Source organism: Motacilla alba, chromosome 1A (assembly GCF_015832195.1).
Source record: "Motacilla alba alba isolate MOTALB_02 chromosome 1A, Motacilla_alba_V1.0_pri, whole genome shotgun sequence".
NCBI lineage: Eukaryota > Metazoa > Chordata > Aves > Passeriformes > Motacillidae > Motacilla > Motacilla alba.
In genome coordinates this window covers 65,213,841-65,241,485 of record NC_052031.1, presented here as the reverse complement: position 1 = coordinate 65,241,485, position 27,645 = coordinate 65,213,841, and the positions used below count along the sequence as shown (strand labels likewise).

At 40.4% G+C, this 27,645-nt stretch overlaps 1 protein-coding gene across 1 annotated transcript in view; it reads left to right on the top strand.

Annotated features, from left to right (window-relative positions):
* The window catches only part of ATXN10 (ataxin 10), a 94,649-nt gene that overhangs the window by 36,218 nt on the left and 30,786 nt on the right, over positions 1–27,645 (top strand). Inside the window, exons 7-9 of the mRNA XM_038153277.1 lie at positions 6,789–6,954; positions 10,646–10,754; positions 12,529–12,698. Coding sequence (XP_038009205.1) covers positions 6,789–6,954; positions 10,646–10,754; positions 12,529–12,698 — 445 coding nt within the window. The remainder of the gene's footprint in view (positions 1–6,788; positions 6,955–10,645; positions 10,755–12,528; positions 12,699–27,645) is intronic.

Here is a 27,645-nt window from a genome sequence, read left to right as displayed (position 1 = left end):
GTTGGCGCCATTACTCAGTAAAGAAATACTTCACACACAAAAAAGGACAGGATTTCATGCCTGGGTCTTGATTTCATAAGAGCACCACACCCTGCAGAGTTTTACAGCTCGATTAGAAATGTCCTCAGCTCTTCATACTTCTGTTGTTATGTCCAGAAATCAAGAGGAAGCCTTTAAGAAAGATGGAAGTGTGTCTTAGCAGAAGCGTCAAAACATAGATGAGCAGATGCCTGTGATTATTTAGTCTTTAATGTTTCCACTGTTGAAAAGCTTCAACAAACCTTCACCTTGAAAAAGTATTGTTAGCTTCCTTCAAGTGTGTGAATAAATGTGTGCTGAATTTATGGGAAATGGCCACTGCTATAATGGAAAAAATGCTCATTGCTTTAATAGAGAATTGAGGAAGATTAAAAAAGATATTTTATTAAGACAATCAAATTTGGGAAACACTGCTGGAATTCTGCAGCTCCTCCAACTGCTTGCAGGTTTTGTGGTCTCATTTATGTGCTTACTGTGCCTACATTGTTCTGTATCCACCCAGGGAAGCTGCAAGTTCCTCTCTAGTTTTTGCAGGTGAAAGAGAAAGCACTGAATGAAACAGTGCCTTTGTGGTTTTTTCTGTGTTTTGTGTTGTTTCCGGTGTTACCACAGGTCAGAGTTCAAGTACTGATTGGAGATTATAAGAAAACTGAAAGGATATCAGACAAAGAAAGAATATGCAATAGGTTTGAACCCTAAATAAAACGCCATTACTGTACAGGGTTGGGATGGGGAAGGAGGGAAAATACTGTTTTTCTCCATAATTCAGGATGACCAAGTGGGAACAAATCTGAGCTGTGTGCTTAGTGTACTGGGAGGTAGGTGCTGTGCAACCCTTTAAGTGAATGAGCTAGATTGAATTCTTTTGGGAATATCATGAATGGCAGTTTGCATGTTTTCATAATGCCTTTGAAGATAGTGTGGGCTGGGTTAGGGTGTTCAGTTGTACTTAAAAGTAGGTGTAACCAGTTTCTAGAAGAGTCTCAGCAGAGTACAGGTGGTCATTGGATTCCTCACCTCAAAGGCTTTTGCTGTAGGCATGACACAGATGATCACAGGGCATCACCAGTTACAGCCTATCTGCTGAATTTATTACTAATCCCAAGAGTTCTGCCAGTCAACTCCATTAAGTTTTTCAAAGACATAATCACAGTACAGTGTGCTATGAATTGGACCCTGCTTAATTTCCTGACAAACATATGGAAGTGCTGTGAAATAATCTTTTTGCATCTGAACTATAGAAGAATACCCTGCTTTGGCATCTTCCTAGGTAGTGTTGGTGTATTTAAGAATGCATTCTTTTGAGATACATGAGGAGACAAATCCAGTTCAGATGTAAACATTTTCACTGGATGTCACGAACTGGAAAAAAAAGTAGCCACAAAGCTTAGGGAATTCACTGTTTCAAAATAAGACAGGGAGTCTTCACTGCAAGCATTGTCATGTTGGGTGTCCAGAGAGGCTGACCAGGTCCTGTAAATGAAGAATGGTATTGAATGTCTGGGGAAGGCAGCTGGAGCTCGTGAATATATGGTAGCCCTCAGTTATAGTATCCTCTGTCATGCACAGGTTAAATACAGGTAGTTTCAATGTATTTGCTGAAATGAAATTAGCTGTTCTGAGGAAGTTTGTGAGTATTCCCGTTAGTGGTGACTCCCAAAGCCTGGGATGCCCAGGGTGTACACGGCCATGCAGGTGCAGTTATTTGCACTATTCACAGTATTTGCACTATTCAAAATGTTTCCTGCTGTTGAGATCCAGTGCATTTGTGTTGCAGTGGCCATGGTGCCTGCCTCAAAGCAGTTCTTGTTCAAGTAGATTAGCAATTTGAATTTTCAATTAAAAAAGAATTCCTGACTACTGGACAATTTTCTCTTTCCTTTCCTAACAAATGTAACGTGTTGCATGTCTAAGAGTGCAAATGGCCAGAAATAAATCCTGTGTTAGTGTGATCAGGTTTTTAGTGGTATTCTGGCCTGGAGAAGTGCATGGTGTTGTTACAATGCCTGCTGGTTCTCTGGAAGGGATTATTGTAGAGAGATATGGCCATTGAGGTAAAAGAGTGTAGATTCTTGAATTCTTTGCCAGATTTGAGATTTTCCTGCACGTGTGTGCATGTATTTGGTAAAAGTATTTAGAAAAAGCCTGGTTTGCATTCATCAAGTTAGCCTTGAGCATGGACACACTAAGTTCATGCCTTGCTTGCCTTAATTATAAAATCTTCAAAAACGAGCACATCTGTTGTTGTCCCTTCCAAGAAGGGGTTTTGCTTTAATTAGCAGCATGAAAAAGTGCAACTGAATGGCTTCATGTGTTTTTAAGATGCTCAAGTACTTGCATCTCTAGGTTTGATTTTAGTGTAGTCAGGTGAAGTGTCCTGAGTGAAGGATGCAGCCATTGATGGAATTGCCTGCCAGGAAATGGGCTCTCAGCTCCTACAAGCAGCACCACTTCTTGCTAATGCTCAGCTACAGGGCTGCCATCGTCAGTGCTTGGAATGGTTTTGTTCCTGGCAATGCCCACAGACATAGAATAGCTGAAGGTAGCACTGAACTACAGTTGCTCACAAATTCACCAGTTTTCATTTAATGTGATGCTTGCAAGTATCATTTGAAAGAAGTGAAAGTCTTGAGGAAGGGCCTAATTTGTCTCATGGAACCATTGCTGTCAGGGAAGTGTTTCAGGAAGGAGAAGCCTCAGTCACAGAGGAAGAATCTCCCAAGTGTCTTGCCTTGCTAAGAGATTATAGACAAAGCACATTTGATGCAAACATTGTGTGATGCTAAGAAAATCAATAGAATTTTACACTGCTAGTTTTAAGCTTAATGAGGCAGCATTTCGTTGTGTAGTAATGGGCTTCCAGATTTAAATTGCATTTGAATTCTCTTGTTTATTTGCAAGCTAAAGGAAACAGAAATTTGTTTTACTGATGACTGCAGATACCTTATAGTGGCTGTTCTAAGTTTATGCCAATTTAGTCAGCTTCAGGAAGAACTGGTTTAAATTTTGCTAGGGGGAAAAAAACCTGCAAGAGATTCACGAAAGTTCTCCCTCAGTAGTGCCTAAAGAAAAGGAAGATGACATGGCATGATTATTTCCAAGCAGAAGTATAATTGTAAATATAATACACAGAATTAGATTTGAGATACTGAACTGAGTTTGCAAAAATTCAGCTGGTAGTGGCAGTTATCATATTTGTTGTATTTAGCTGCAGGCAAACAAGTAGGAGGAGATGCTGTCATTTGAGTGGCTGAACAGTTGTGAGATCATTTAAAAGAAATGGGCAAATTGCATTGTCTGGGAGAATTCAAAAAAATTAGGGTGAATCTTGAAAGAAAACTGAGAGAGACAATAGAAGAAAGGAATGTAATGGAACTTGCACCAGAACAAAGCACTGCACTCCAAGGAAACTACTGGCTGAATAGCAAGACGTGCTTGAAATTCAGGGAAAGATGGGCATGTCCTGAATGACTATGCCTGGAAGAAAACTCAGGAAAACTGTTTGACTTGAATGCCTAAAAAGACCAGAAAAACTCAAAAGAAATTACATTCAGGTGGTGTTTTATAGAAGGACTGCAGTTGTTGAAAAAGGCATCCATTCATATTGCAAGGGGAAGAGTAGTGCAAAAAATTTTCCCTGTTCACAACCATTTAATCTATTTAATGGGGTTTATGGAAGCGTGGTAACTCCCTAGCTTGTTTACAAAAGGATTGCTTGTCAGTTTTAAACATTTATTTTTTGGGTTATTGGTGCAAGAAGCACTGACTAGAATCCTGTCAAGCAGAAGATAATATTCATTTGGGGTTTGCATGGCCTGGTTTTGGTAGCAGGGGGATTACAGGGGTGGCTTCTGTGAGAAGCTTCTGGAAGCTTCCTCCATGTCTGGCAGAGCCAATCCCTGGCAGCTCCGAAGATGGACATGCCACTGGTCAAGGCTGGGACAAGTAGAAATTGTGGTAAAGCCTCTATGATAATATATTTAAGAAGAAAGGAAAGAAGAAGTTTTTGCACAGTTGTAATTGCAGCCAGCGAAGAGTGGAGTGAGAATATGTAAGACAAACAACTCTGCAGACACCAAGGTCAGTGAAGGAGGAGGGCAGGAGGTGTTCCAGCTTCTGGAGCTGGGATTCCTCTGCAGCCCATGGTGCTGAGCATGGTGAGGCAGCTGTGCCCCTGCAGCCCATGGAGATCCATGGGGGATGCAGAGATCCACCTGCAGCCTGTGGAGGAGAGCCATGCCAGAACAGGGGGATGCCTGAGAGGAGGCTGTGGCCTGTGGAAGGAGGAGCCCACACTGGAGCAGCCTGTCCCTGAAAGACTGTACCCATGGTAGGGTGACCCACACTGCTGCCATTTGAAGGGGACTTTCACCCATAGGAGCGACTCACACTGCTGCAGTTTGATGGGGAGTGTTGCCCATGGGATGGACTCACACTGCAGCAGTTTGGGGAGTGTTGCCCATGGGATGGACTCACACTGCTGCAGTTTGATGGGGAGTGTTGCCCATGGGATGGACTCACACTGTTGCAGTTTGATGGGGAATGTTGCCCATGGGATGGACTCACACTGCAGCAGTTTGCTGGGGAGTGTTGCCCATGGGATGGACTCACACTGCTGCAGTTTGGGGAGTGTTGCCCATGGGATGGACTCACACTGCTGCAGTTTGGGGAGTGTTGCCCGTGGGATGGACTCACACTGCAGCAGTTTGGGGAGTGTTGCCCGTGGGATGGACTCACACTGCTGCAGTTTGATGGGGAGTGTTGCCCATGGGATGGACTCACACTGCTGCAGTTCACAGGGATCTGTTGCCTGTGAGATGGACTCACACTGGAGAAGTTCAAGGAGACCTGTGTCCTGTGGGAGGGACCCCATGGTGCAGCTGGGGAACAGCTCCTTTCCCTGAGTAGCAGGAGAAACAGTGGGTGATGAACTGAGCATAACCCTCATTGCCTGTCTCCCTTCACCACTGGGGTAGGAGATAGAGCTGGGGGGGAAGAAGGTGTTTTTAAGGTTTTATTTTACTTCTCATTATTCTGCTCTGATTTTGTTAGTCATAAATTTAAGTCATGTCTCTAATTTTGAGCCTGTTTTGCCCATGACAGTATTTGATGAGTGATCTCTCGTGGCCCTTACCTAAATCCATGAACCCCTTGTGAAGTTTTCTCTCTCCTGTCCAGCTAACAGGAGGAGGAGAGGGGAGGGAAGTGAGTGGCTTTGGTAGGTGCCTGGCATCTGGCCAGGGTCAACCCATGGAGTACTGGAATACTTCTTTTGTTCATCAAGTCTTTGACCAGCCTGTGTTCTTAGCTGAGCATATGCTTGAAAGATTCTAAACTTGGTGAAAACTAACATGTCAAGTCTAGCCCTGTGTCAGGGGCAAATGACACATCTATGGGCTTGGGTTTTGGATAGGTTGCCAAATGGGAAAGCCTTTGGTCAGTGCAGGGTTCTGGCTGTTTGGAGATGGGCAGGGTTACCTGGCTGTGACCTGCAGGACAAACAGACAGTGAGCAGAGCCCCTGAGAGAGGCTGCTCCAGCCTCCTGCCCGCGGTCCGCCCTTTGCCAAGCGTGCCGGCAGCACTTCTGTGCTGCTGTGTTGAAAAAGCTTTTTGTCCTCCTTCAGATAATAGTTTAATGCAGCTGTATTAATGACACTGAGAATTGAGTTTAGCAAAGACTAAGTAGCTGTTTTGTGATTAATAGAGGTGGATTCTTGGAGGTTAATAAAACAGTGACCGAGCTTTTTCCACAGAAAAAGACGTTTCTCTTCCTCTTCTGACAACCTGCTTGGTAAATTTAACAGAAAAAACATTTGAGCTATTCCACATGTTTGAATGTCAGTTGTTCCATCTGAATTTCAACTATTTCACTGGAAGAAAATCCTGAGCTGGCTTTTGAATTCATTGAATAAACAGTGTTCTTGCCGTCTGTGGAATGACAGTGAGACTTCACCAGTCCCTGTGTGCTGGAGTGGAGCAGGGACCTGCGGGAGTGCCTCTGCCATGTCCAAGTCCTACTTCCACAAAATGCTTCTAGTTTGGCTGACAACTTGAAAGGACATTGTAAATAAAATAACATTAAAGCTGTTAAAATCCCAACCCAAGTAGATTTCCTACAGCAGCTTGATTATGTATCCCATTACTTGCCAACTTCATACATTGCATATCTCTGACTGGTACATGAGTGATTAACTTGGATTTGCTCAGTCCATCTAGTAACAATTATAAAATGACTGTAAAGAACAGAGTGTGCATATGAATTTTTATTTTCCCTGTTTGGTCTCAGAATTGGTTTGGGATTGTGGGGGAGAGTTAGTGAAGGATTGTGAGCAAGGCAAGAGCTGTGAAAACCTGTATTTTTCAAACAGAAGCTGTCAAATAGCTTATTTTGCTATGCTTAATGGCTTGTAAGAGCTGGTTTGCTGGAAATTTTAGATATAGGGAGTATGCAATCACATTAATGTTTTGTTAGGACATAAGAAAATATAAATTGAAAGAGACTTGAGAAAAATATTGACTGTCTGGCCAAATTGTATTAATTGATGATGAATTAAATTAATTCTGTACAGAAAAAAAAAACCCAGCAGACAGAAACTGATTGCCAGTATTCATGAGGCTTGTTAATTTTAAAAAATCCTCTCTGTTACTGTCATGATAATTATTTTATCATTTTTAACTACTGCTTATTGTACTGGTAATGGTATGTGGCTCAGTGAATCTGACTTAACAAATTGCTTCCTGTCTTCAGAGTTACTTTGTTAGAGCTGATGATGGTGAAAGTAAACGACAAGAACTCACTTACCAGTGAAGAAATGAATGTGTTTGTGAGTCATGCTGACTTCCTTGCAGACTGTTTCCAAGAGAAATGTGGAGCTGTGCTCAAGTTAACTGCTGCAGCAGCTGCAGAAGATGAGGTATGCCCGATAACCATTTAAGCACTAGAATTTGAGATGATGAATTATCACTGCCACTGTTGCCCTGGGGGACACACATAACAGTATCTTTTCCAGTTTACCTTGGGAAAGCAGTGGCAGAGTACACAGTAGTCTGTAGGACAGCAGCCAACTTTTGCTTTTAATTTGAGCATGGCAAAGGATACGGTACATTAAAATAAGTCTACCTCATTGTTAAATATTTTAAAATCTAAACAATGTTCAAGTTGTCACATATTTGTATATTTTCTTATCTTACCAAGGATCACTTGGTAAGATAATAAAATTTATTTGAGTTTTCAATTGTAATTCATTCAAATTTAGAAGGGTGTGTGGTGACAGGACAAGGGGGGATGGCTTCACACTGATGGAGACTAAAGATAGGTTAGATGTTAGGAAGAAGTTCTTCCCTGTGAGGGTGGTCAGGCCCTGGCACAGCTTGCCCAGGAAAGCTGTGGCTGCCCCATCCCTGGAAGTGCCCAAGGCCAGGCTGGACAGGGCTTGGAGCCACCTGGGATAGTGGAAGGTGTCCCTGCCTGTGGCAGGGGGTGGAACAGGATGGGCTTTAAGGTCCCTTCCACGACCTCAGACCATGACCTAAGATGAGCTCAGTTGTTTAGAGCATGGTGCTGGTAGCACCAAGGTTTTGGGTTTGATCTCCATATGGCCATTCACCTAAGAGTTGGACTTGATGATCCTTGTGGCTGCCTTCCAGTTTAGAATATTTTGTGATTCTACGATGACCCTATGATTCAAATATGATCCAAAACAAAAATATTTATTCTGTTCATAGATGGGAAGCAGTAATATACATGTAGTCAGAATAATTTTAATGTTAAATACAAAACTAATATGCAGTAGTTTCACTTTTAGAAACTTGAGAGAAGAAGCATCATAAATAATTTATTAGCAAAGTAAAAAAACATTTATCTTAAATGCTTTTATATGATAATGTTAAAAAGCATTGGACTTGCTTGGGTTTTTTTGTTGAAATAGGCACAAGAATTTTAAAAGTGGGTTTGAGATGTGTTGTGAAGAAATAGCATAAATCACTTTATGGGGAGGTGGTAGCTGGATGTGTTAAAAAAAACAAAACACAAACCAACTAGCACACAGGCTCTTCTTATCTGTCCAAGAAACACAGCCTCCCCCACTGCCCCAGCTGTTTAGTCTAAGTTATGTCAGATAACTTGAATGATTTCTTCTGGAAAAGGTACTTGGCAGTGAGAGGACATACATTGAGACAATTCCATCTTTACTTTTTTCCCCTGCCTCCTTTATTTTTTTTTTTTTATCCTTTGTGGTTACTTTCCAAACAACTTTCTGTGGTTTCAGTTCATGGAAAAAAACCTATTTGTTTGCACACCAGAAGGAGGTCTCTGTCCAGCCGGAAGGTGCTGGGACAGCAGTATTGTGAATATTACTGCATAACTTGCCCTGCTTGACACTGACTTCTTATTCTTCTCTCACGTAAACAAGATGTGTAAGTTGAGTATCACTGTTTGGTGGGAAAATGGGGCTCATTGAATGAACAGAAAATATAAAACTAATAGATGAATAAATGGAGGGCAATATGTGTGCATGCATATCGGTGTACACATTTGTTCACAGCATATGCTTTCCTTGGGAAAAGAGAAATGCCAGTATAAAATTCATAAAACTGGGGTTTTTTCTTACAAGGAATTATAAAGATTTGCACCAATTTCTCCTCATTTGTATAAGTATTTTTAGGTTTTTTCTAGCAGTTGTATTTAACTGCAAAAAATGTGGTTGTGCATGTGGAGTCTGTCATTAAAAATGCTTTAGGCAACATCTGTGATACTCAGCTTGGCTTTGCCTGGCCTTTACTGTGGCCCACAAACCAAGTGCCTTGCTCAGGCCATGTCTGTAGTAGTAAGCTGCCTTAGACTCCAGAACTCTGAGGCCACATTTAAAAACTTTTGGGAACAGTCCTTGGACTGGCCTTACTCCCAGAATGTTGTCTGGGTGTCCCATCCACTGTTTAATTTGTTATGTGTAGACACTGCTTTGTTTTCTTAAGGAACATCAGGTCTTGTAGCTTGCATCTTAAACCCATGAGAAGCTAATCATATGCTTTTGCAGTGCTTAAACCAATGTTTAAAATAGCTTTTCTGTTTGAAGCCTGACTTGAGCATCAGTTTGCTTGCACCAGCTTTGAACCATACTTGCAAAATAAAAACCCTTCCCTGGACTTAGTTCATCTCTTTATAAGGAACATCTTTTCTGCATCTTTCTCTAAATATGTTTATTTCAAACGTCTTCAGTTATTTCCTTATTTACTTTTCAAATTATATCCATATCAAGATGTCTGTCAGAGTTCAAACTATTTTGGGTTTTGAAATTCAAAAGGAAGTATTTTCCTTTACTGCCTTTCTTTTATGCAGGTGGAGGGCAAAGAAAACCTAATTTGGAAAGTCAGCAGCAGGGAAGGAACAATTTTTTTGAGCTTAACAAGTTTCAAATATACATGAAAATTCGGGAGTTTTTTGTATGGTTTTTAAATAATCTGTTCTCTTAAAAATTGTAAAAAGCTGGTAACTGTCTCTGAAATGTAGTTGGGGTATTATTACTTTGTAACAGGATAATGGATGATGTATTTAGAGTCTGCCTTTGTGCAGATGAAAGCAGTTTATTGAATAATTTATGGCAAGATTTGGACTTTCCTACACCTGTATGGGTCAAAAAATGAAAATACAGTTTTAGTACCTGGGTCCTATAGCAATTTGGTGTTTTCAAGGAGCAAAAAATGAATATAATTGTACTACTTAATTAGTGAACACTGTTGTTGGTAACTTGAATAACATTATATGGATCCAAAATACTACATTATTGGTAAGTAAACCTTTTTTTTCCTGGACCAGACAAGGCAGTAATAGTTACTGTGACCAGTGTCTGAGCCTTTTCATGGCTCCTTGCAGTTTATGTAACACTCCTGGAGTGGGATCATCTTGCAGTCACAGCCTGGCTTTTGAGCAATATGTGGTGCTCCAAATTCTGTCATGTGCTCTTAAGGTATTTTCTGTAAGTGCTGGATTGTCATTATAAGCAGGACCAACATATTCTGTGAGGAAAAAATAGTTCTCTGGCTGAATAAATAATATGCAAATGAAATTGTGTCTCATACCTAACCAAAATGCTGCATCTTTGATCACAATCCTATTTACCCAAGAATAATGTAAATTCTCACAGCCAAAGTTTGTTTGACCACAGAACTTTACAGAATTCCTGCGGATAACAAATTGGTGTCTTGCAGGCGGTGTTTGTGTCTTTAAAGTGGAACACTCAGACTGAATAAACTCAAAGAAAACATTTATACAGAAATAATTTTCTCAGCTAGTAATTTTCTGTATTTCTGCTTTTGGAAGCTACTGTGTTTTTGTTAAAATTTTATCCCTTATGGCTCTGTTTTGGTTCCCCCATGATTTTTCAGGCAGATATAACTCTAACTGTAGAAAAGAAATTATTGCAATCTAATACGTTATTGTTATTTTAGAAAGTTGCCCTAATTTTATATAAATTTACTCTTGGCAGTATGGAAGACCTGCACAGAACCTGAGGAGCTGAGAGTTCCTGTCCCCTGTTTACATTTCTGGGTTTATGTTTTTATGATAACCTTCATAAGCCATTTGCAGAAATGCAGTTTTCATTCCAGGAAGCACTGGTGACAATTCGTCTCCTGGATGTGCTTTGTGAAATGACCTCAAACAGCAGCCAGCTGGAACATCTGCAGGCATTCCCTGGTTTGCTTGAAACAGCTGTAGGTGAGTGAACAGCCACAAGGCTTAACTGTTGGTGCTCAGTGGATGAAAACATGCTTTTCATGACTGGTGGTAATTCTAATTCTGACCTTTGGATGAGATAAATAAATAGAAGATGGAGTTAATCTGCATTTTCAAATATTTGATTTGTTCCTGGAAATTTTCTGCTTCTCCACTTTCTCTGCTGGCCTGTGTTGCCCAACAGAGCCTTGATTCAAGGATCAGCAATGTTCTTTTCTTACTGAAAGTGTTGCAAGGGACAGCTGCTTCCTACATCCTTCCACTGGCTGAATGCATAGAAGAGTTTCTTCAAGAAGTAGAAAAAGGACTTTTCCTCCATGCCTGTTCCCTTCTGTTTCCCAAATTTTTGAAATTTAAGGGCAGTTTGAAAGTTATTAACCGAACCCAGTAACTTTTAAAGGTCAGCTTTGAAGAAGCTAAGAAACAGCAAGGGAAGGACTGTACACAAAGAAAATTATGCCAAGATATTCCAGAGATGCTCAAGGGAGGAAGGAGGGGTGATACATAACATGACCTGTGCTTTTTTATATCTTAGCACTTTCAGGCTGACACATTTTGTAAGAAAATGGTAAAAGTTTGTGTATTTTTGAGACAAATAGGTAAAAACTAAAAAATATAAAGGTTGAAACAGCTGTTAGTGGTGACTCTCTTGAGATGTTTGCAGGCTTCTTATTGCAAGAAAGCCCAAACAAGCAAATAAAAAAACAAGTCAAGAAAATACCTCTAGGAACAACAGATGAAAAACTTAAAAAGCAACCAAACCTCTGTTTTTGGTGATGGATTCTTAGATTTATGGCTTACAGTAAGATGACTAACAACAGGATTTATTTTGTGTGTGTGTGTGTGTGTGTGTGTGTGTGTGTGTGTGTTAAGGAATCTTTAAGTTGATTAGAGGGATGGAGCAGCTCTGCTGTGAGGAGAGGCTGAGACAGTTGGGATTGTTGAGATTGTTGAGCCTGGAGAAAAGAAGCTTCAGGAAGATCTGATTGTGGCCTTCCAGTACCTGAAGGGAGCCTATGGAAAAGATGGGATGGTTGCTATTGACAAGGGCCTGGAGTGACAGAACAAGGGGAATGGCTTCAATCCGCTGGAGAGGGGGGTTAGATTGTGGGGGTGGTCAGACCCTGGCGCAGGTTACCCAGAGAACCTGTGGTGTCCCATCCCTGGAAGTGCCCAAGGCCAAGGTGGACAGGGCTTGGAGCAACCTGGGATAGTGGAAGGTGTCCCTGACCATGGCAGATGAGATAAGATGATCTTTAAAGTCCTTTCTAACCCAGACTGTTCTGTAGTTCTGTGTACTTGAAATTTCTCATCATGCTACAGTGCCAGGAACAAGCTGAAGAAGAGAGGAAAAAGTGATTCTGTGGTTAGTATGTATTGCTGTGACAAATTCAAACTACAGGAAGTTTTCTAAACATCTTGGTTTTAACAATATATTTGCAGTGCCAGAATTCTCAACAGCCTACAAATTCTGACTCTTTAGGTGGAGATCAATAGCAGCAGCCTTCAGCCTTCATGTGTGAACTATGTAAGGGTGTAAAAAGTACTCAAAAATGTCTTCTGACCTGGGGCTGGTCTTTTAAGGTTAGTTATCTTAGCCCAAATCACATAATGAGGTAAACTTTCAAAGTTCTTTGACATGATGTTGAATATCAGAAGTTATGTTGCTTATCGTTGAACTCAACAATTAATAATAAATCTCTGTGCCAAGTGAGACTGATTTTCTCATGGTAATGTATTAAAATGTTTTCTCTAGATACCCTGAGATTGACTCACCTTGCTGGGAAACAGGCTGTAAATATTTTCACTGCCACACATGCTGTGACAGGGCAGGAGGAAATTTCACATCCAGCCATTGGTTTCAAATCTCATCTCATTCGTTTGATTGGAAATCTGTGTTACAAGAATAAGGAAAACCAAGACAAGGTGAGCTTGTCCTTTTTTCTTGCAGAACTCTGATATGTAAACAGATGCCTGACTCTAAGGTAACTGAAATATATTGTTGGTCTAGAATTTATTGTGTAAAGGAGGCTTTTTTTTTTTGGTGCCTATAAATTACTATCACAATTATGCTGACTTTTTAATAACAGTGTAATGTTTGCCTGCCTGCCTTTTGTTTCAGCCCTGTAGAATGCAAGCCAGTGCCTAATTGCTTTGTGGTTTTCACTTTTGCACTTTCTTTGAAAAGTCTCAAGATAAATTTCAACTTCACTTTGAAAGGAAATGGATGTGATTTGTTGTGTGAACTTAATTTTAAATCTTTGAATTAGTCTAATTTTTTTTTCTCACTTTTTCATGTCGCTTTAAAAATGGAGGTCTGCCTTTATCAAATCACTTGAAGCCCTTGATCTTATAATTCCAATATGGAAAATCAGTTTTGTTTCCACAGTGGGGAAAAAGAGGAAACAGCAGCAAGCTTTAAATATTAATTTTGGGTTTTTTTGAGTGATAGAAGATGTGGCTTTCCTTCGGGATTTGCTAGACTATCTTAGTTTCAGCAAGAAAAACACTTCCAAAAGTGTCTTTGTCTGACGAATTCTAGTAATATGATTCTCTGGATGGGTAATATGGGAATGATTTTCCACTTCCTCATTCATATTAAAGAGTATGTAATCAAAGCTTTTACTAGGTCTGAAAAATATTGTTAATGCTATTAATCACTCTTGCTTAGCTGTGTCCCTGACCCATTATGATGTAATATGTGTTTGTGGAAGTGAAATACAATTTTGTGGAATACCTAATGATTGCAGAGGGGAGGGGGTTGTTTTGATTTTGAAAGGGTTGGTTTACAGCTTACTGTCCTTTTTGCTGCGATTTTCAAAGGCCCCTGGAGTAATTAAGCATACAGGCTTAATGTTTTCAGTGGAAGTTGGGTATTAAGTGGCTATAAACTGCCTGAAAATATTATTGTCTTATGCTGTCTTAGAAAATATTTAGATTCTGGTGTGTAATATCATAGTACATTACTTAAGTGCCATTGAAAGTTCAGAAATGCCAATTGTATCATATCCTGTCTGCACCTTCCATTTATTTCATATATTTAAATTGGTTCAAATACATGCACTTGCCATTTGTAAGGCAGTTTTCATACATAAATACATGCTTGTGAGGATGGGACAAGCAGCTGCTATCCTTGCACAGACACAAAGAGTTCTGAGATGAGTTAAGTGTTGAAAGTGATGCATGGCTCAGACCTAGAGCTGGGTTCCCACCTCTCTTCAAACTTGTATCTCACAATATGGGTTTGATTTTGTATCTGTTACTGGATTTACACAGAGTTTGCTGTCTACATTCAATTAAAAGCAAGGTAAAAAAGATAGATTGTGGTTTATGTAACGAGCCAAGTGACCAGTGCTGTGAGAGACCTTGGACTTTACCAGTGGCTGTTGCTCTCCTGTGACTTACAGTGGGAGCTGTAGGCTTGGGCTGGGGAAGCAGCTTTCTCTCAGGACAGCTTGGATGGGTGCCTTGGACGAGAGGGTTGCGTGGCAGGAAAAGCCTGGAAACAGCCATACTAAAGGCTGTCCAGCAGCACTCCTAGAATTCAGGCTCTTGAATGAACTGAGGTTTTCATACTTGTTTTCTCTAATATTTTTCCAGAATTTCCGGTCTCAGTAGAGCTCCTTCTCCAGTAACAATGTCAATGAATTAGTAAATGGAGTAGTAACACACTGCTAATAATAAATAATAAAAATATAGTCCCTATATTTATAATAAGGGCTATGTATATGGGGAAAATACATAATTGGAGAAGGTTGTATGGAGACCTCATAGCAGCCTACAGGGAAGTCAGGGAGGAATTCTTTATCAGGAACCATAGTGACAGGGCCAGGTCAAGGGGCAATGGTTTCAAACTGACAGCAGGTAGGTTTAGATGAGAAATTAGGAAGAAATTCTTGGCTGTGAGGATGATGAGACGCTGACACAGGCTGCCCAGAGAAGTTGTGAATGCTTCATCCCTGGAAGTGTCCAAGGCCAGACTGGGTGGGGCTTGGAGCAACCTGGTCTAGTGGAAGATGTCCCTGCCCATGGCAGGGGGCTTGGAACATCTTTGTCATCTCCAAGGTTTATTCCAACCCAGACAATTCTTTGATTTTATTCTGAGAATCTGTAATACAGCCTTAGTGCTTGATGTTGGTTTGCCTGACTTGTTCTGGAAACAAAAGCAGTCCCCAAAGATCTGGGGTTTGAATAGTGGCTTGGGGCAAGCTCACCATGGAACAGAGCTGGATCACTGTGTCCAGGAGCTCTCTCCTGAGTCGAGTGACACCCAGGCCACTTGCCCTCTTGGGTGTGGGTCCTGCAATGCGTGTCTCCAAGTTCAGTGGGGCAGGTTGACTGCACAGGGTGTTGGTAACGGAGCTGAAGCTACAGACTGTCCAGAGAGAGATGATGATCTCTCTGAAGAGGTTGCTTTTCCACCTCTCTGTTCATGGTCTCCACCTGCTATAACAGCAATAAGTGCAGGGGTTTAGTGCACCGGTTTGTTGGCAGTGGGGAAAAATCTTGTAATGCTTTGGAACAGAGATACCCTACTAGCGCTTTATTGCTTCTTCACTTTCTGTTCAAAATCAGTGTTTGCTTTTAGAATGCATTCTTTAGCTTGTACTCTGTTAGCATTAGGAATGCATTCGTTAATCCCTTTCTTCCTCAGAGTTTAGTTCCACTGCTGTCATAGGTTCTTAAGATTCCAGGGAGTGGGCAGACCTGTAAACAGTTCCTAGCATGGGTCTTGCCAGGCTTGATGCTCATTTGCATGTTTTGCAAAGTTGCATGGGTTGGTATTCTTAAAATAAAACCTTCCCTTTGGACTGACCCATGTTGGGTCCCTTCATGTCCTGAGTTGCACTAGCTCTTGAACAGGAGAGAGCAACAAACAAAAGGGCTGTACTTGGGACACCAAGGGATGAGCTCATTCTGTGTTGGATCTGCAGGAGCCTGTGACGGATGTGCAGTTCCATTCTTTTTTCCTTCTCTGTAGGACAAAGAGCTGTCAAGAGTTACTGTCATACATGTGGGACAGTCCTCTGGCTTGTGTTGGGTTCCTTCTCCTTCACAAAGATGCATTGTATGTTTTTATGAAATACACTGGAAGGAAGGAGGTGGGTTCTCAGGCTGAGCAAGAGGTAGAGATTTTGGCTGGTAGGTGATGAATGAAGCTATCAGATGGAAAAAGTGAAAATTTTTCCATGCTCACATTACTTTGTTAGACTTACCTCACTTTTATCATCCAGACAGAATTGATACTGGTTTCTTGTGTGAAGTCTTTAGATATTTATTTTCCACTCCCACTTTCAGAGCTATGACAGGATGGATTCATTCAGCTCATTCTGCTGCTTTACTATAGAAGAGTTTAATGAAGAGTAAAACTTAAAAAAGAAACCTAATGAATGAGTTACAGAGGATATAGTTCTTTATTGTAGAAATTAAATTAATACAAAATAGGTCATAGCAGTTAATCTGCACCGTTGTTTCTGTGTTCCTTTAAAAGAATCACATACATGGAAGGGAAGATGACTGATCTCTGCATTATTGTGACACCTGGCACTGCTCTGCACAACGTTATTGCCTGTCCCTAAAGCTGCCAAGGATGTTTTAGGTACTATGGATGCTGAGCAACTCAATCATAGCATCCTAATCTTGGAATCTGGTTTTTTTGGTCAAGCTGTTCATTTGTTTATATAGGGGGAAAAAATTAAATATGTAATTGCCTTTGGTACTGGCACCTTCTTACCTAGGTAGAGTCACTGTAATGAGATGAACAATTTATGAGGGATAATTTTTTTCATGTGCCTGTATTTATTTGAGGTGGTAGCAGTGCTTTCTCTAAAGCTGTAATGCTGGTTTTTATCAATGCAGAGATGAAAAAAGGAAGTCTTCTGGGAGGAAAGGGAAAAGAAAAAGGCTTCTACTGTTAAGATTAATCTTAATAAAAGTAGCAAGTAAAACATCTGGATACTATTTAGTGTATCTAAATTAGCTTGGATTTATATGTATATATAGATCTCTAAGCCAAATTGTTTTATATGACATGGGCTTCCTAATTTGAAGACTGTTCTGCCTGAAAATATGAACAAGATTTGACTTGTTTGGAATTCAGTTTTCAATTCCTTTTTTTTTTTTTTCATGGGGGTGAGCTGTGCAACGAATCCACTTAGCAAAAGGTGCCAACATCCACAGATCAAACTGTGACCACCCAGATCCTCAACTTCATCTTCTTGCTGTAGTGATTATAAAATAGAAAAGCTCATATTAAAGACATTAGAGACAGTATTAAAGACACATGCTTTGTTTTTGCAGAGTCACAGAATAGTTTGGCTTGCAAGGGATTTCAAAGAACATCTTGTTTCACCCCCTGCCATGGGCAGGGACACCTTCCACTTTCCCAGGTTGCTCCAATGCCTGTCCAGCCTGGCCTTGGACATTTCCAGAGATGGGGCAGCCACAGCTTCCCTGAGTAACCTGTGCCAGGGCTTGACCACCCTCACAGGGAATAATGTCTTCATAATACCTAATCTAAACTTTTACCCTCTTTCGGTTTGAAGCCATTCCCCCTTGACCTTTCATTACACCAAGTTATTTAACAAATGGTTCCTTCTCACCTAAGGTTTTTAGAAAAACTCCATGAGCTTATCTGTTCTTCTTCAGGATTAATGTAACTTTTTAAAAATAATTACATTCTGGCATAGGAAGATTTGAAATTACTTGCAGTGAAGATCATCCCACATTTAACTGCATGTGCTATTCAGAGGTGGTGGGGGGAGAACTAAACCTCTTGGATTTCTTAAGTAGAAACTTGCATCATTATGATTATTTTATTTTCCTAATGTTAAACAGAAGTCTTAAATGGAGGAAAGATTCTTGGTTTACAGTTGAACAGCTCTAAAAACAACAACTTTTGGACCTGGATGCTCTGAAGTGGAGCTCCTGCACACCTACCAGAAATTCTGCATGATTCCACTGTTTGGGTGGGGCTGTTCTCGTGTAGCTCTCTGTATCTTATAGTGCTTTGCTGGATAAGGGCAAAACATTCAGGGTGTTGCAGGACTGAGCTCTGTAATTGGTAAGTTTTTTCTGGGTATGGCACTGTAAAGGCAGCAGGAAAGCGGAAAATGGACCTTCTGGCAGAAATTCTTTTAAAAGCTTATTAGAAGCTTGTTAAAAGCTTTTAAAAGGGGTTTGCTATGGAGATGGGGGCTCTACCCAACTGATACAGAAGTACACCAAGTAGCAATGTGTCTGTGGCTCAAGAGTGTCTTTCAGAGTACCTGTTGGGACATATAAGGGAACTGTCCCCCGGTCCCATGTTGTTATGATGTTATTATTTTAGTCTTCAGCTTTGTTGCAATCATGCAGCCTTAAAAAGGTGCTAAGATTTCCATCAAAGCGTAGAGACTGGTAAACAAAAGAGAATCAGGCTCACTCAAGGGGCAGGATATATGAGTAATAAAGGGTTGGTGTGAGGTTTTTGCCTTGAGGTCAGAGATGAATGCATAGTGTGCAGTATTGTTTGTAAATGATGGATTATTTTGTAACAAGGTGACTCATTTGTCCTTAGAGAATAATGCAAAACTTTATTCTGTTGTGCTGCCCCTTTAGCAGCAGCGAGTTAATGTTCCCTCTTGCCCTGCTCCTATTCCCTCTTCTGCCCCTCCAGTTGTTGCCAGCTGATAGACACAGTTGATCCATTATGACTTGTTTCACTTGAAACCTTGACCATACAAAGAATGGAAAGTCAAAAAAGAAAACAAACTAGCTCTGTGTACATTTCCAAAGAGTCAGTACCAACTTGTAGGCTTCCTGGCTTCTTTTTGGCTCTGGATGTTGGTGGGTTTTTTTGAGCCCTCTTTGGTGTTGAACCTTATCATCGTAGTGGTACAGCACAGGCCTGCAGCCCTTTTTAAAGGAAAGCTTGGCACACCAGTGTCAAACAGCTGTTTCCAGACTTCTTTCAGCACTTACCTGAGTGTTGAAACTGCATCTGTAGCATTTCTTTTTAATGTGCCTGTTGAAGGTGTAAAATACTCATTTTGCGAGACAAAAATCTAAAAATAAGGTACTTGACCTTTATATGGAAGAGTTCTCAAGAGATTTCTGCAACTTCTTTCCTGGTCCAGCAGGAAGAGTAGTAGTTGTCATACCTGTGGTAACTACTTCAAACATGAATTGAGCTCGGTATTCACCAAAGGGTTTTGTGCTGTTGCTCTTTCATTTCTTCATCTTGCTTTCAAATGATTTCGTAAGCCATGGGTTATTAAAATTCTAGTCACTTGAGAAATATTTAGAGATGTTCAGAGATTTTTTGATGTTACCTGTATCATACTCAGTGAAGTGAAAAGCACCATATCAACTAAAAACATTCCTTGCTAGTTTACTAGGTGGTGAAGAACTGAATTTGTTTGGAGTACACAATGTTAGAAAAACTTACTGAAGTAGCATCTTCTGATGTGGTTAATATTTTTTTAGAGAGGTTCAGAAGATCTTATGTACCCTGTATTGCAGGAAGGGGATTATCTGTGGTTCCTGGGATTTGCCAGTGCTATAGATTGCTGGAAGCAGGAACCCCATCTGTAGAAGAACATCTGCCTTTCTGAATGCTCCTTCTGGGCTCAGATCTGAGCTGTTAATCCAAATTCTTCCCACTTTTACTTGTATCAGATACAAGTGACATATTTTCCAGTATTACAGCAAGATTTTCATCAGTTTTCTGTGTTGTTTTTCATTGTCCTAACCTCAAGATGAACTGCATTTCCCCATCTTCTCTGAACTGCCATCCTGCATACAATCTCTTCAGGATGTTTTGTTTATTGGATTTTGGGGTTTTTTTAAAGCTGCACCAGACTTGACAATGGGCTGATGTTACAATACTGTGAGTGTTGAATGTGATCCTTTTTTGCACATACAGCTTTCTTCTCTTTCCACTTAGAAGAGGTTGTGCTTTCTATTTTAGTTACCCCAAGAGACACAGGAATCATTCATTTTTCATCTGTTTCCTGAGAAGTGACTAAGTTTTGGTTACTGTGAGATATTAAAGTTTCTCAGCTTTTATGACAATCCTGAAGCTTATAGGAACCAGCAGAAAAAAAAAAATTTCTTTTAAGTGTTGAGATTTTGCCATCACTGCTTATAATGTAGCTCAGTTCACATTTTGAAATAAAATAGTTACATGGAGGAAATAATGAAGCATGACATGTGAAAGACTGCATTTTGTGGTGAATTTACTGCAGTAACTTGGTTTTAGTGGCACATTGTGCTGCATTCAGGTGTTGTGTGTAAGGGGGTAGTAGAAGAGCCCTTCCCAGTGATCAGCAAGCTGGATGTTAAGCACATGCCACTGAATCCTGCTACTAAGTTTCCCACCAAAATCAGAGAACACTGAGCTAGGCAGAAACTCACAATGTGCCCCCAGTTTCAGTTTCATCACAGTGGGGTTCAGTTACTGACTCCTCCCCTGTGACCGTTCTTACCAGGTTCAGTAGAGGTGTGATGCCATGCAGGCTTCAGCCCAGCTTTGCCTTGTGAAAAAGCAGCTGTCAACCTTCAGTTCTCTCTGCCTGTGTGTCTCTGAACCAGTCTGAATTCTCTTACCAGTCCTGAAAATTAGAATTGTAGAATAGAATCTCCTGAGGTAGAAGGGAACCACAAGTATCATGCAGTCTAACTCCTGGCCCTGCCCGTGACACCCCAACAATCCCACCCTGTGCCTGAAAGTGCTGTCCAAATGCTCCTGGAGCTCTGGCAGCCCTGGGGCTGTGACTGATGTCCTGGGGACCCTTTTCACTGCCTGTCCACCCTCTGGGGGAAAAGTATTTTCCTAATATCCAGCCTAAACCTCCTCTGACACACCTCCAGCTGTTAATTAATTGTTTCCTAAAACTCCTGTTGAAGGAGCACTTAGTCTTCAGAGACCAAGCATTTGATTTTATTAGGTTGTTTTTTCCATTTTTCCTGTTTTCCTTCATGTCTTACAGAGGAGCCAGAAAGTGTAGTGACAGTCATGTGCAGCTTTGAATTTCTGCCATTGGGTGATGCTGTTTGTTCTAAATTGTAGCCCTGCAGGATTCTGCTTCTTGCTCTTCAGCATGGCAGTGCTTGAGCCAAGTTTATTCATGCATGTGCCAGAAGGAATCAAAGGACTGGTCTCATTTTTAAAGAGGCTGGGGATGAGATTGCACAAGTCCATGTAAGCAAAGGTTCTGCCCATTCAGCTGTTATTTGCAGAACTCCATTCAGTTATATTTTCTGCTCGAAATGTGAGCTCTTCAAGGAGCCTCGATGTTATATGAGGGTTGCAATAATATAAAAATAAGTGGTGGTCACTTCTGCATGCTTTTATCAACTAATTTAATCTGCCTGCTATCCTCAGCCAATGATTGAAAGAAACCTACTTAGCTTTTTATTTAAGCAGAGGTAGAACAGGTGACAGGAGAAGAACTTGCAGCCTTTAAGGAGATTTTAGAAAAATATCTTCAGTTCTTGCTTTGTTTAAGAGCTTCATAAATATTCAGGATCTTCTGCCTATGTTGTGAGAGAGAACAGATTTAGTATTCCTTTTACAGTCTATTGATATCTTCAGCATGCTAATTCACATTAACTGTGCTGTTAGAAAGCCTTCTATTCTTTAATCAAAAAAGTTCAGTATTTCAATCAAGAGGTGACAAAGAATTGCCTCGTTCATGAGTATTTTAATGTTCAGAACTGTGGGTCTCCAAGTTCCCCTCATAATTGCAGTTAATCAGATATGTTCAGATTGTTATGGCAGAAGTTTGCTGGAAGGATTTCAAAGTTACATTGACCAAAGATCTCATAAAGACACTGGAAAAACAATTGGGTTTAAGTTCCTTGAATGCAGCATGGCCTATATTTAGATATTGTAGCAGTGGGAGCAAGATAAAAGTATGTCAGGTCATCTCTATGCTGAAAGTCAGAGCACAAGAAGATATTGAATTAATCCTTTGCTGTTTGTGAAATGCAGAATGAGGTAGATATGCAAAAGCCAAGATGATGGCTTGATTGTATGTATTAAGATTTAGTTAATTAGAGACTGCCAGCAAGATTCCTTCCATGCACCGAGGCATTTCCAGTGGGTAACACCACAAGACTGATTGCTTCCATCACATATGCTGTGATGGAAGCAATCACAGCAATAAACTCTTCTTTAACAAAAGAGAAATGAGTTGAGAAGAATTGGGAGAAACCTGTGCCACCAGTGTGATTTTCCTTCTTGCTCATAAGGGTGTCACTCAGTGGGGCAGGAGGAAGCACTTAATGAGAGTCACTGTATGTTCAGGTCCCCATAGGTTTAGCCTGAGGGAAACTAAGGAAGCAGTCAACAGGTTGGCACATCTTTTTATCCACCTTCCAGGACTGATGGAGTCTCCCATGGACTCTGCTAGGAAAAAGAAAGTGATAATACATAGTGTGCCCAAACAATCCCTGTCTACAAGACTGACTCCCTAAATTTCAGATCCGTCCTCACAGGCTGGAATTGCAAAATGCCCTTTGTCACCGCTGGTAGAGGATTGAGTGAGAACAAATGTCTGTGTGTGTATTGGGTCTGACTGAGGTGAGTTCTCAGCCCTTCCAGTGCTGTGCTTTGCATTGTTAGCTGGGCAGGTGCTGATGACACAGCAGTGTCAGTGTCCCCTGACATTCCTTCCCCCACCAAGGGGGATGGGAGTGGGCAAGGTCCTGGGAGGGGGCACAGCCAGGCCAGCTGACCCCAGTTAGCCAGAGGGATATTCCATACCATATGATGTCAGCTCATAATGGAGAGAGGAGGAAGGGGGAGGCATTTGTGATTCCTCAGTGTTTGCCTCCCAGCGGAATCCTTACGTGCACTGAAGTCTTGCTTCCCAGGAAGTGTCTGAACATCACTGCTAATGAGAAGTAGAGGTTGACTTTTTTTTTTTTTTCTTTAGCTTATGTGCACTCAGAATCTTGCTTCTTTTTCTTTCACTGTAATGCAACTGCCTCATCTCACCCTGCTGGTTGTTCTCCATCTCTCCATTCTCTCATCTGCTCTCTCCTGTGTCCCACTGGGAAAGAGAGTGATGGAGTGACTTAATTGCACCTGGCACCAAGGCAAGGTCAACCTGCTGCAGTGTGCTTGTTCCAAATGGGTGAAACAGGTGTAGAAACTCCTGGCAGTTGTGATACAATGAATGGTTTTGGCCAAAGTCATTCTTCCCAAGATAGAGCAGGATTCAAGTTCAGTATATTAATTATTGCAGAGTCATTCTGGCTGGTTATTACAAATGTGCTCTGAGGTGGAAAAGCAGTAATCTGAGGAGGGACAAAAGAAAGCTCTGTCTGATTTTATTTGCACTTGCTTTTCTGTCAAAACTATGTTTTTGTCTTGCTGTTCTCACTTATGAAATGGAGTATTTCCCCTAACTGAAGAATGAGGAAATTGATACTTAATAGAAGTTAGATATTTAGGGACTTACTTGATGTATAATTTTTATATATATATATATATATATATATGTATATGTATGTATATATATAGGCATGTGTGCATGATTTATATATATAGATATGTGCATCCGTGTAGATATATAATAGAAAAATGTATACACGAACACAAAAATATAATATATACTTGAAAGAGAAGTGTAGCCAGCATGTTAAGAGAGTTGATTCCCCTCTGCTCTGCTCTGTTGAGACCCCAGGTACAGCATGGCCTTCTAGTAGCTGAAGGAGCTGGCAAGAAGAATGGAGAGAGACTATTTACCAGGGCCTGGAGTGACAGGACAAGGGGGAATGGCTTCACACTGACAGGGAGCAGGGTTAGATGGGATATGGGGAAGAAGTTCTTCCCTGTGAGTGTGGTGAGCCCCTTGCTCAGAGAAGCTGTGGCTGCCCCATCCCTGGAAGTGTTCCAGGCCAGGTTGGTTGGGGCTTGGAGCAACCTGGGATAGTGGCATGTGTCAAGGGGTGTGGACAAGATGATCTTTTACAAGTCACTTCCACTCCAAACCAATCTGTGATTCAATGTACATACATATATAAAAACATACACACCCACAAACTCCTCAGTTGTCTCAATGTACTACTCCAGAAAGGCTTCTCTGGGTAAACTTGAGAAGATTGGTATTACTTTTGGTTAAAAACTAATTGTATTATACATCTTTGATTTACTTCCCTTTGATAATCTTCCCACAAGCAGAGTTCAAATTATATTACACAAATAGACTGTGAAAGAGATTCTCAAGTATGTTCCTAATTACTCTCTTCATTAAGAATCATAACTCTTCATTAAGAATCATTACTCTTGTTCAGTTCCTGGGAGAAAATTTGCACTGTTGAATTAAAAAAAATACCATAAATATTTTCTGTGTGCATTGGTGGATCATTGTTTTATTACTGGCAAGATGATGTCTTTTGGCATCTCTTAATGAACTTTGTTTAAAAATGAGTTCTGGCACAGTCTTATTGATGAGAAAAGGAAGAAAGTAAAATGACACTGATACTGGAAAATATGACAAAATCATATCAACATACATGGTATGAATTTACAGTAGTTGGAAAGTCTCTCTTTGTGAGCCAGCAGTACTTTGAAAAGTGCAAGTACAAGAATGCACAAGTCTCGACGTGTGTGTACCCCAGGATGTGATTTAGGTCATGATGCAAACCCTGGGAATGACAGTTCCCTGATGACAGTTTCCTGTGGAACAGAATGTCCAGGCCAGAGGATCTGTGTGCAGTATGAATGGGTTTAACCAAGACTGGTGCAGTAGTCTCATTTTAGTTTTGTTATGCATTCTGCTTTTCTAACTTAAAAAAATATAATTTTGTTGCTTTTAACAAAAAAATTAAGTAGTTTACTTCCTCTAAAGTAGAAAAAGCCAGTGTGCTTCATTTCAGTTTGCTTTAATATTTTTACATTATTACAACCTGACTGATATTTGGAATGCAATATTGAATTGGCCAGGTTGGACAGGGCTTGGAGCAATGTGGTCTAGTGGAAGGTGTGCAGGGCATGAATTGAGATGAGCTTTCAAGTCCCTTCCAACCCAAACCATTCCATGATTTTAAGATGAGGATTACCTTAATTTTGTAAAGACAGAATTTTTTGTGTTCTTTATAAACTAGAATAAGTATTGAATATTATATTCAAGTGCCTCTCCTCTATGTTTTTCTGCATGTTTTAGCATTACAGTCAGCTTTGGTTTGACATTAATCTTACCTATAACAAAATAAGAAGGATTTAGATTTTGGTCTAGCAATTACTGGTCTAAAGCACAATTATGGAGCTCAGTGGATTCATATTGAAGCTGGCAACACATGTTGAATTTTAATAAGGGGAATTATAACATTTACCTTCAAATCAGTTTTTTCCTGTCTTTTTAGAAAATGAGGGTTGCTACCCATTGAGATGTTCAGGGCTTGAAATTTTACATAGGAGAGTTTCCAACTTCTCTAAAAATTTCCTCATCCTTGAGTCCAGCAAATGTATGATTGTGCATTTGGCTTTGGAAATATTGAAGGGCTTTATTTGGAAATATTGAAGGCTTTTATTTCAGGCAATTATTCAGCATTGTAGCTAAAAATAATAATAAAGAAAGCAGTGTTTTGCCTGCAAACAAAAATGGAAACAGCTCAGTGTAGTTAGTCATAAATTGGTAGGTTCCCTTTAACCTGCATCTAACTTTTATTCCCTGCTACTTGAATGTCACTCCCTCGGTATTTTCCAGCCAGGTCTGTTTATTTGTCTCAGCTCTGCCTGTTCCCCACAGCTCCAGGCACAGGAAGCAGAGGCAGTTTGAGGGGACACTGACTACTGCCCTCTTCAGGAGCCTGCAATCCGAATGGAGCATTTGGTGGTTGGGAGTGTCACCTCTTAGTTCCAGCCCTTGAGTTATACAGATTCATGGGCACTGAGTTACCATTCAATGCACTTTTTAAAAAATGCTTTCAGAATTTGTAGCTGCTGAGAAAACAAGAAAAGCTTATAATTCCCCTACAATAGATCAACCTGGTGTCAGCTGATTGAGGTTCTGATTCAAGGCTTTTTCTCCTCTCACCTTCTGACCCACCATTACTGTCAACCTGTTCCTGCAGGCATTTCTATAAAAGTGTTGACCTGCTCCTTTGAAAATCAACTTCAAATGAAAGTGTTTATTATTAAACTCCTGTAGAAATTTTCTTTCTTTTTAAAAATAGTAAAAAATATTGACTTACAGAATTCAAAGCTTTTTGAAAAGGTTTCGAGTTTTTATTATTGCATTAATTATGGGGCAAATTTTGGCTATGGAAATGTACCCTCAAGCTCTGTTCAGATGAGACTTTTTTTCTTGTTAATGGACTTGCTAGGAGGACTTGGCTATGCTTGCATAGCTTTCCTTTAAATAATTTTTAATAATATGTTGTATATATACTTAATGCAGACTAATGAAACAATCTTGAAACAAGAACTCTTTTTATTTTTCAGTTAAAATAAACAGTCTTGTCTTTATAGGCTGTCATCAAATTAATGATCTGTTGCAAAAAATAAATAACAATATAAATAAAGCAAAACAGAACATTCAGAACTGTATAAACAGTTGGCTTAGTGCTGGAGTATATATATATATACATGCCAGTTTAGTGAAATCATATTTTCAGTTAAATTAACCCTATGAAAGGATACATTTATTATGGAGTTTTTAAAACAATTTGAACAACACCTTTGCAAATTTGAAAACCTAGAATTTTGTTTGTCACAGATGTGGGAGTTCAGCTAGAAATGGGGAATCTTACTTTCATAGTACCTGCAGTTGTTATTACCAGACTACAAGACATTTAGAGGCACAGATAGTCAGAAAACCCTCTGGTAGTTGTAATTTAGAGGTAAATTAAGAAACAACTATGCAATCTCCTTGTGTACAGCTTCGTGTATGATCTCGCTCAGTAGCCTGAGGCATTAGCAAGCTTTCAGCATGAAATTTAGTGCTAGAGCATGCATTCCTGAGCTTTTGTGTATCATTCATACCATATATATGGCTTTTATAGACATATAAATCACAACATCAGGAGTCTTGTTTTCTAAATGCAGAGTTGATCTTAATCTCAACAAGGTGGCTAAATTTATCTTAATAAGAGAGTCTGATCCTGTGCAAAGGTTGAATCATTAAAAGGAAATGTGTATTCTTAGAATTTCAGGTAAATGCAGGGAATAATTGCTCAGCTTTCTGTAAGTCTGGATAGTCAGCAAAGAAACAGTGTCAGTGTCACATGAGGACTGGGCCAGTGCGTGGTAGGTACAGCAAGTAAGTGTTTGAGGGACCATTTCTAGCCTTGAGGGCAAATTGCAGAGTCTGGCATAGCTCACATGCACATCCCAGCATTCTCCTCTTCCTCCCCTCAATCTTTCCCCACCAAAATCAAATCACAGAAGTGCCTTTCCTTTCCTTGGGACGAGCCCATGGCCTGCACTGCGTACTCAGCAGTTCCTGAGTGTTGCCCAGAGCAGTGGAGGTTCTCAGGAGCCAGCAGCCCCAGGGACCATCTGCAAAATGCAGCAAGGCTGTGCCAAGTTCTGGCATCCCAGCTCTGTGTCTGTTCATGCACTCAGAAGCTCTGCTGAAGTGAGCTGTATCAACCCAAGTTCATTGCAGCCTTCAGACTTCACAGTGTATTGTTCACTTCAGATGAGGTTGATTAATCTTGTCCTTCCTTCCACCCTGCATTCCACATCTCCTGTAATGGTTGTTGTAAGATTTTGATCACCCTGGGAAGGATTAGACCTTTGATCCCATTGACTTGGGCAATGGAGACCTGCACCTCAAAATGTTCTGTGTGGGTAAATAAACCTTTGGCAGATCATTGCTAGTTCATTTGCTCACCTCTTGAATCACCACATGTGGTTTTCAAGGTGCAATGGGCAATG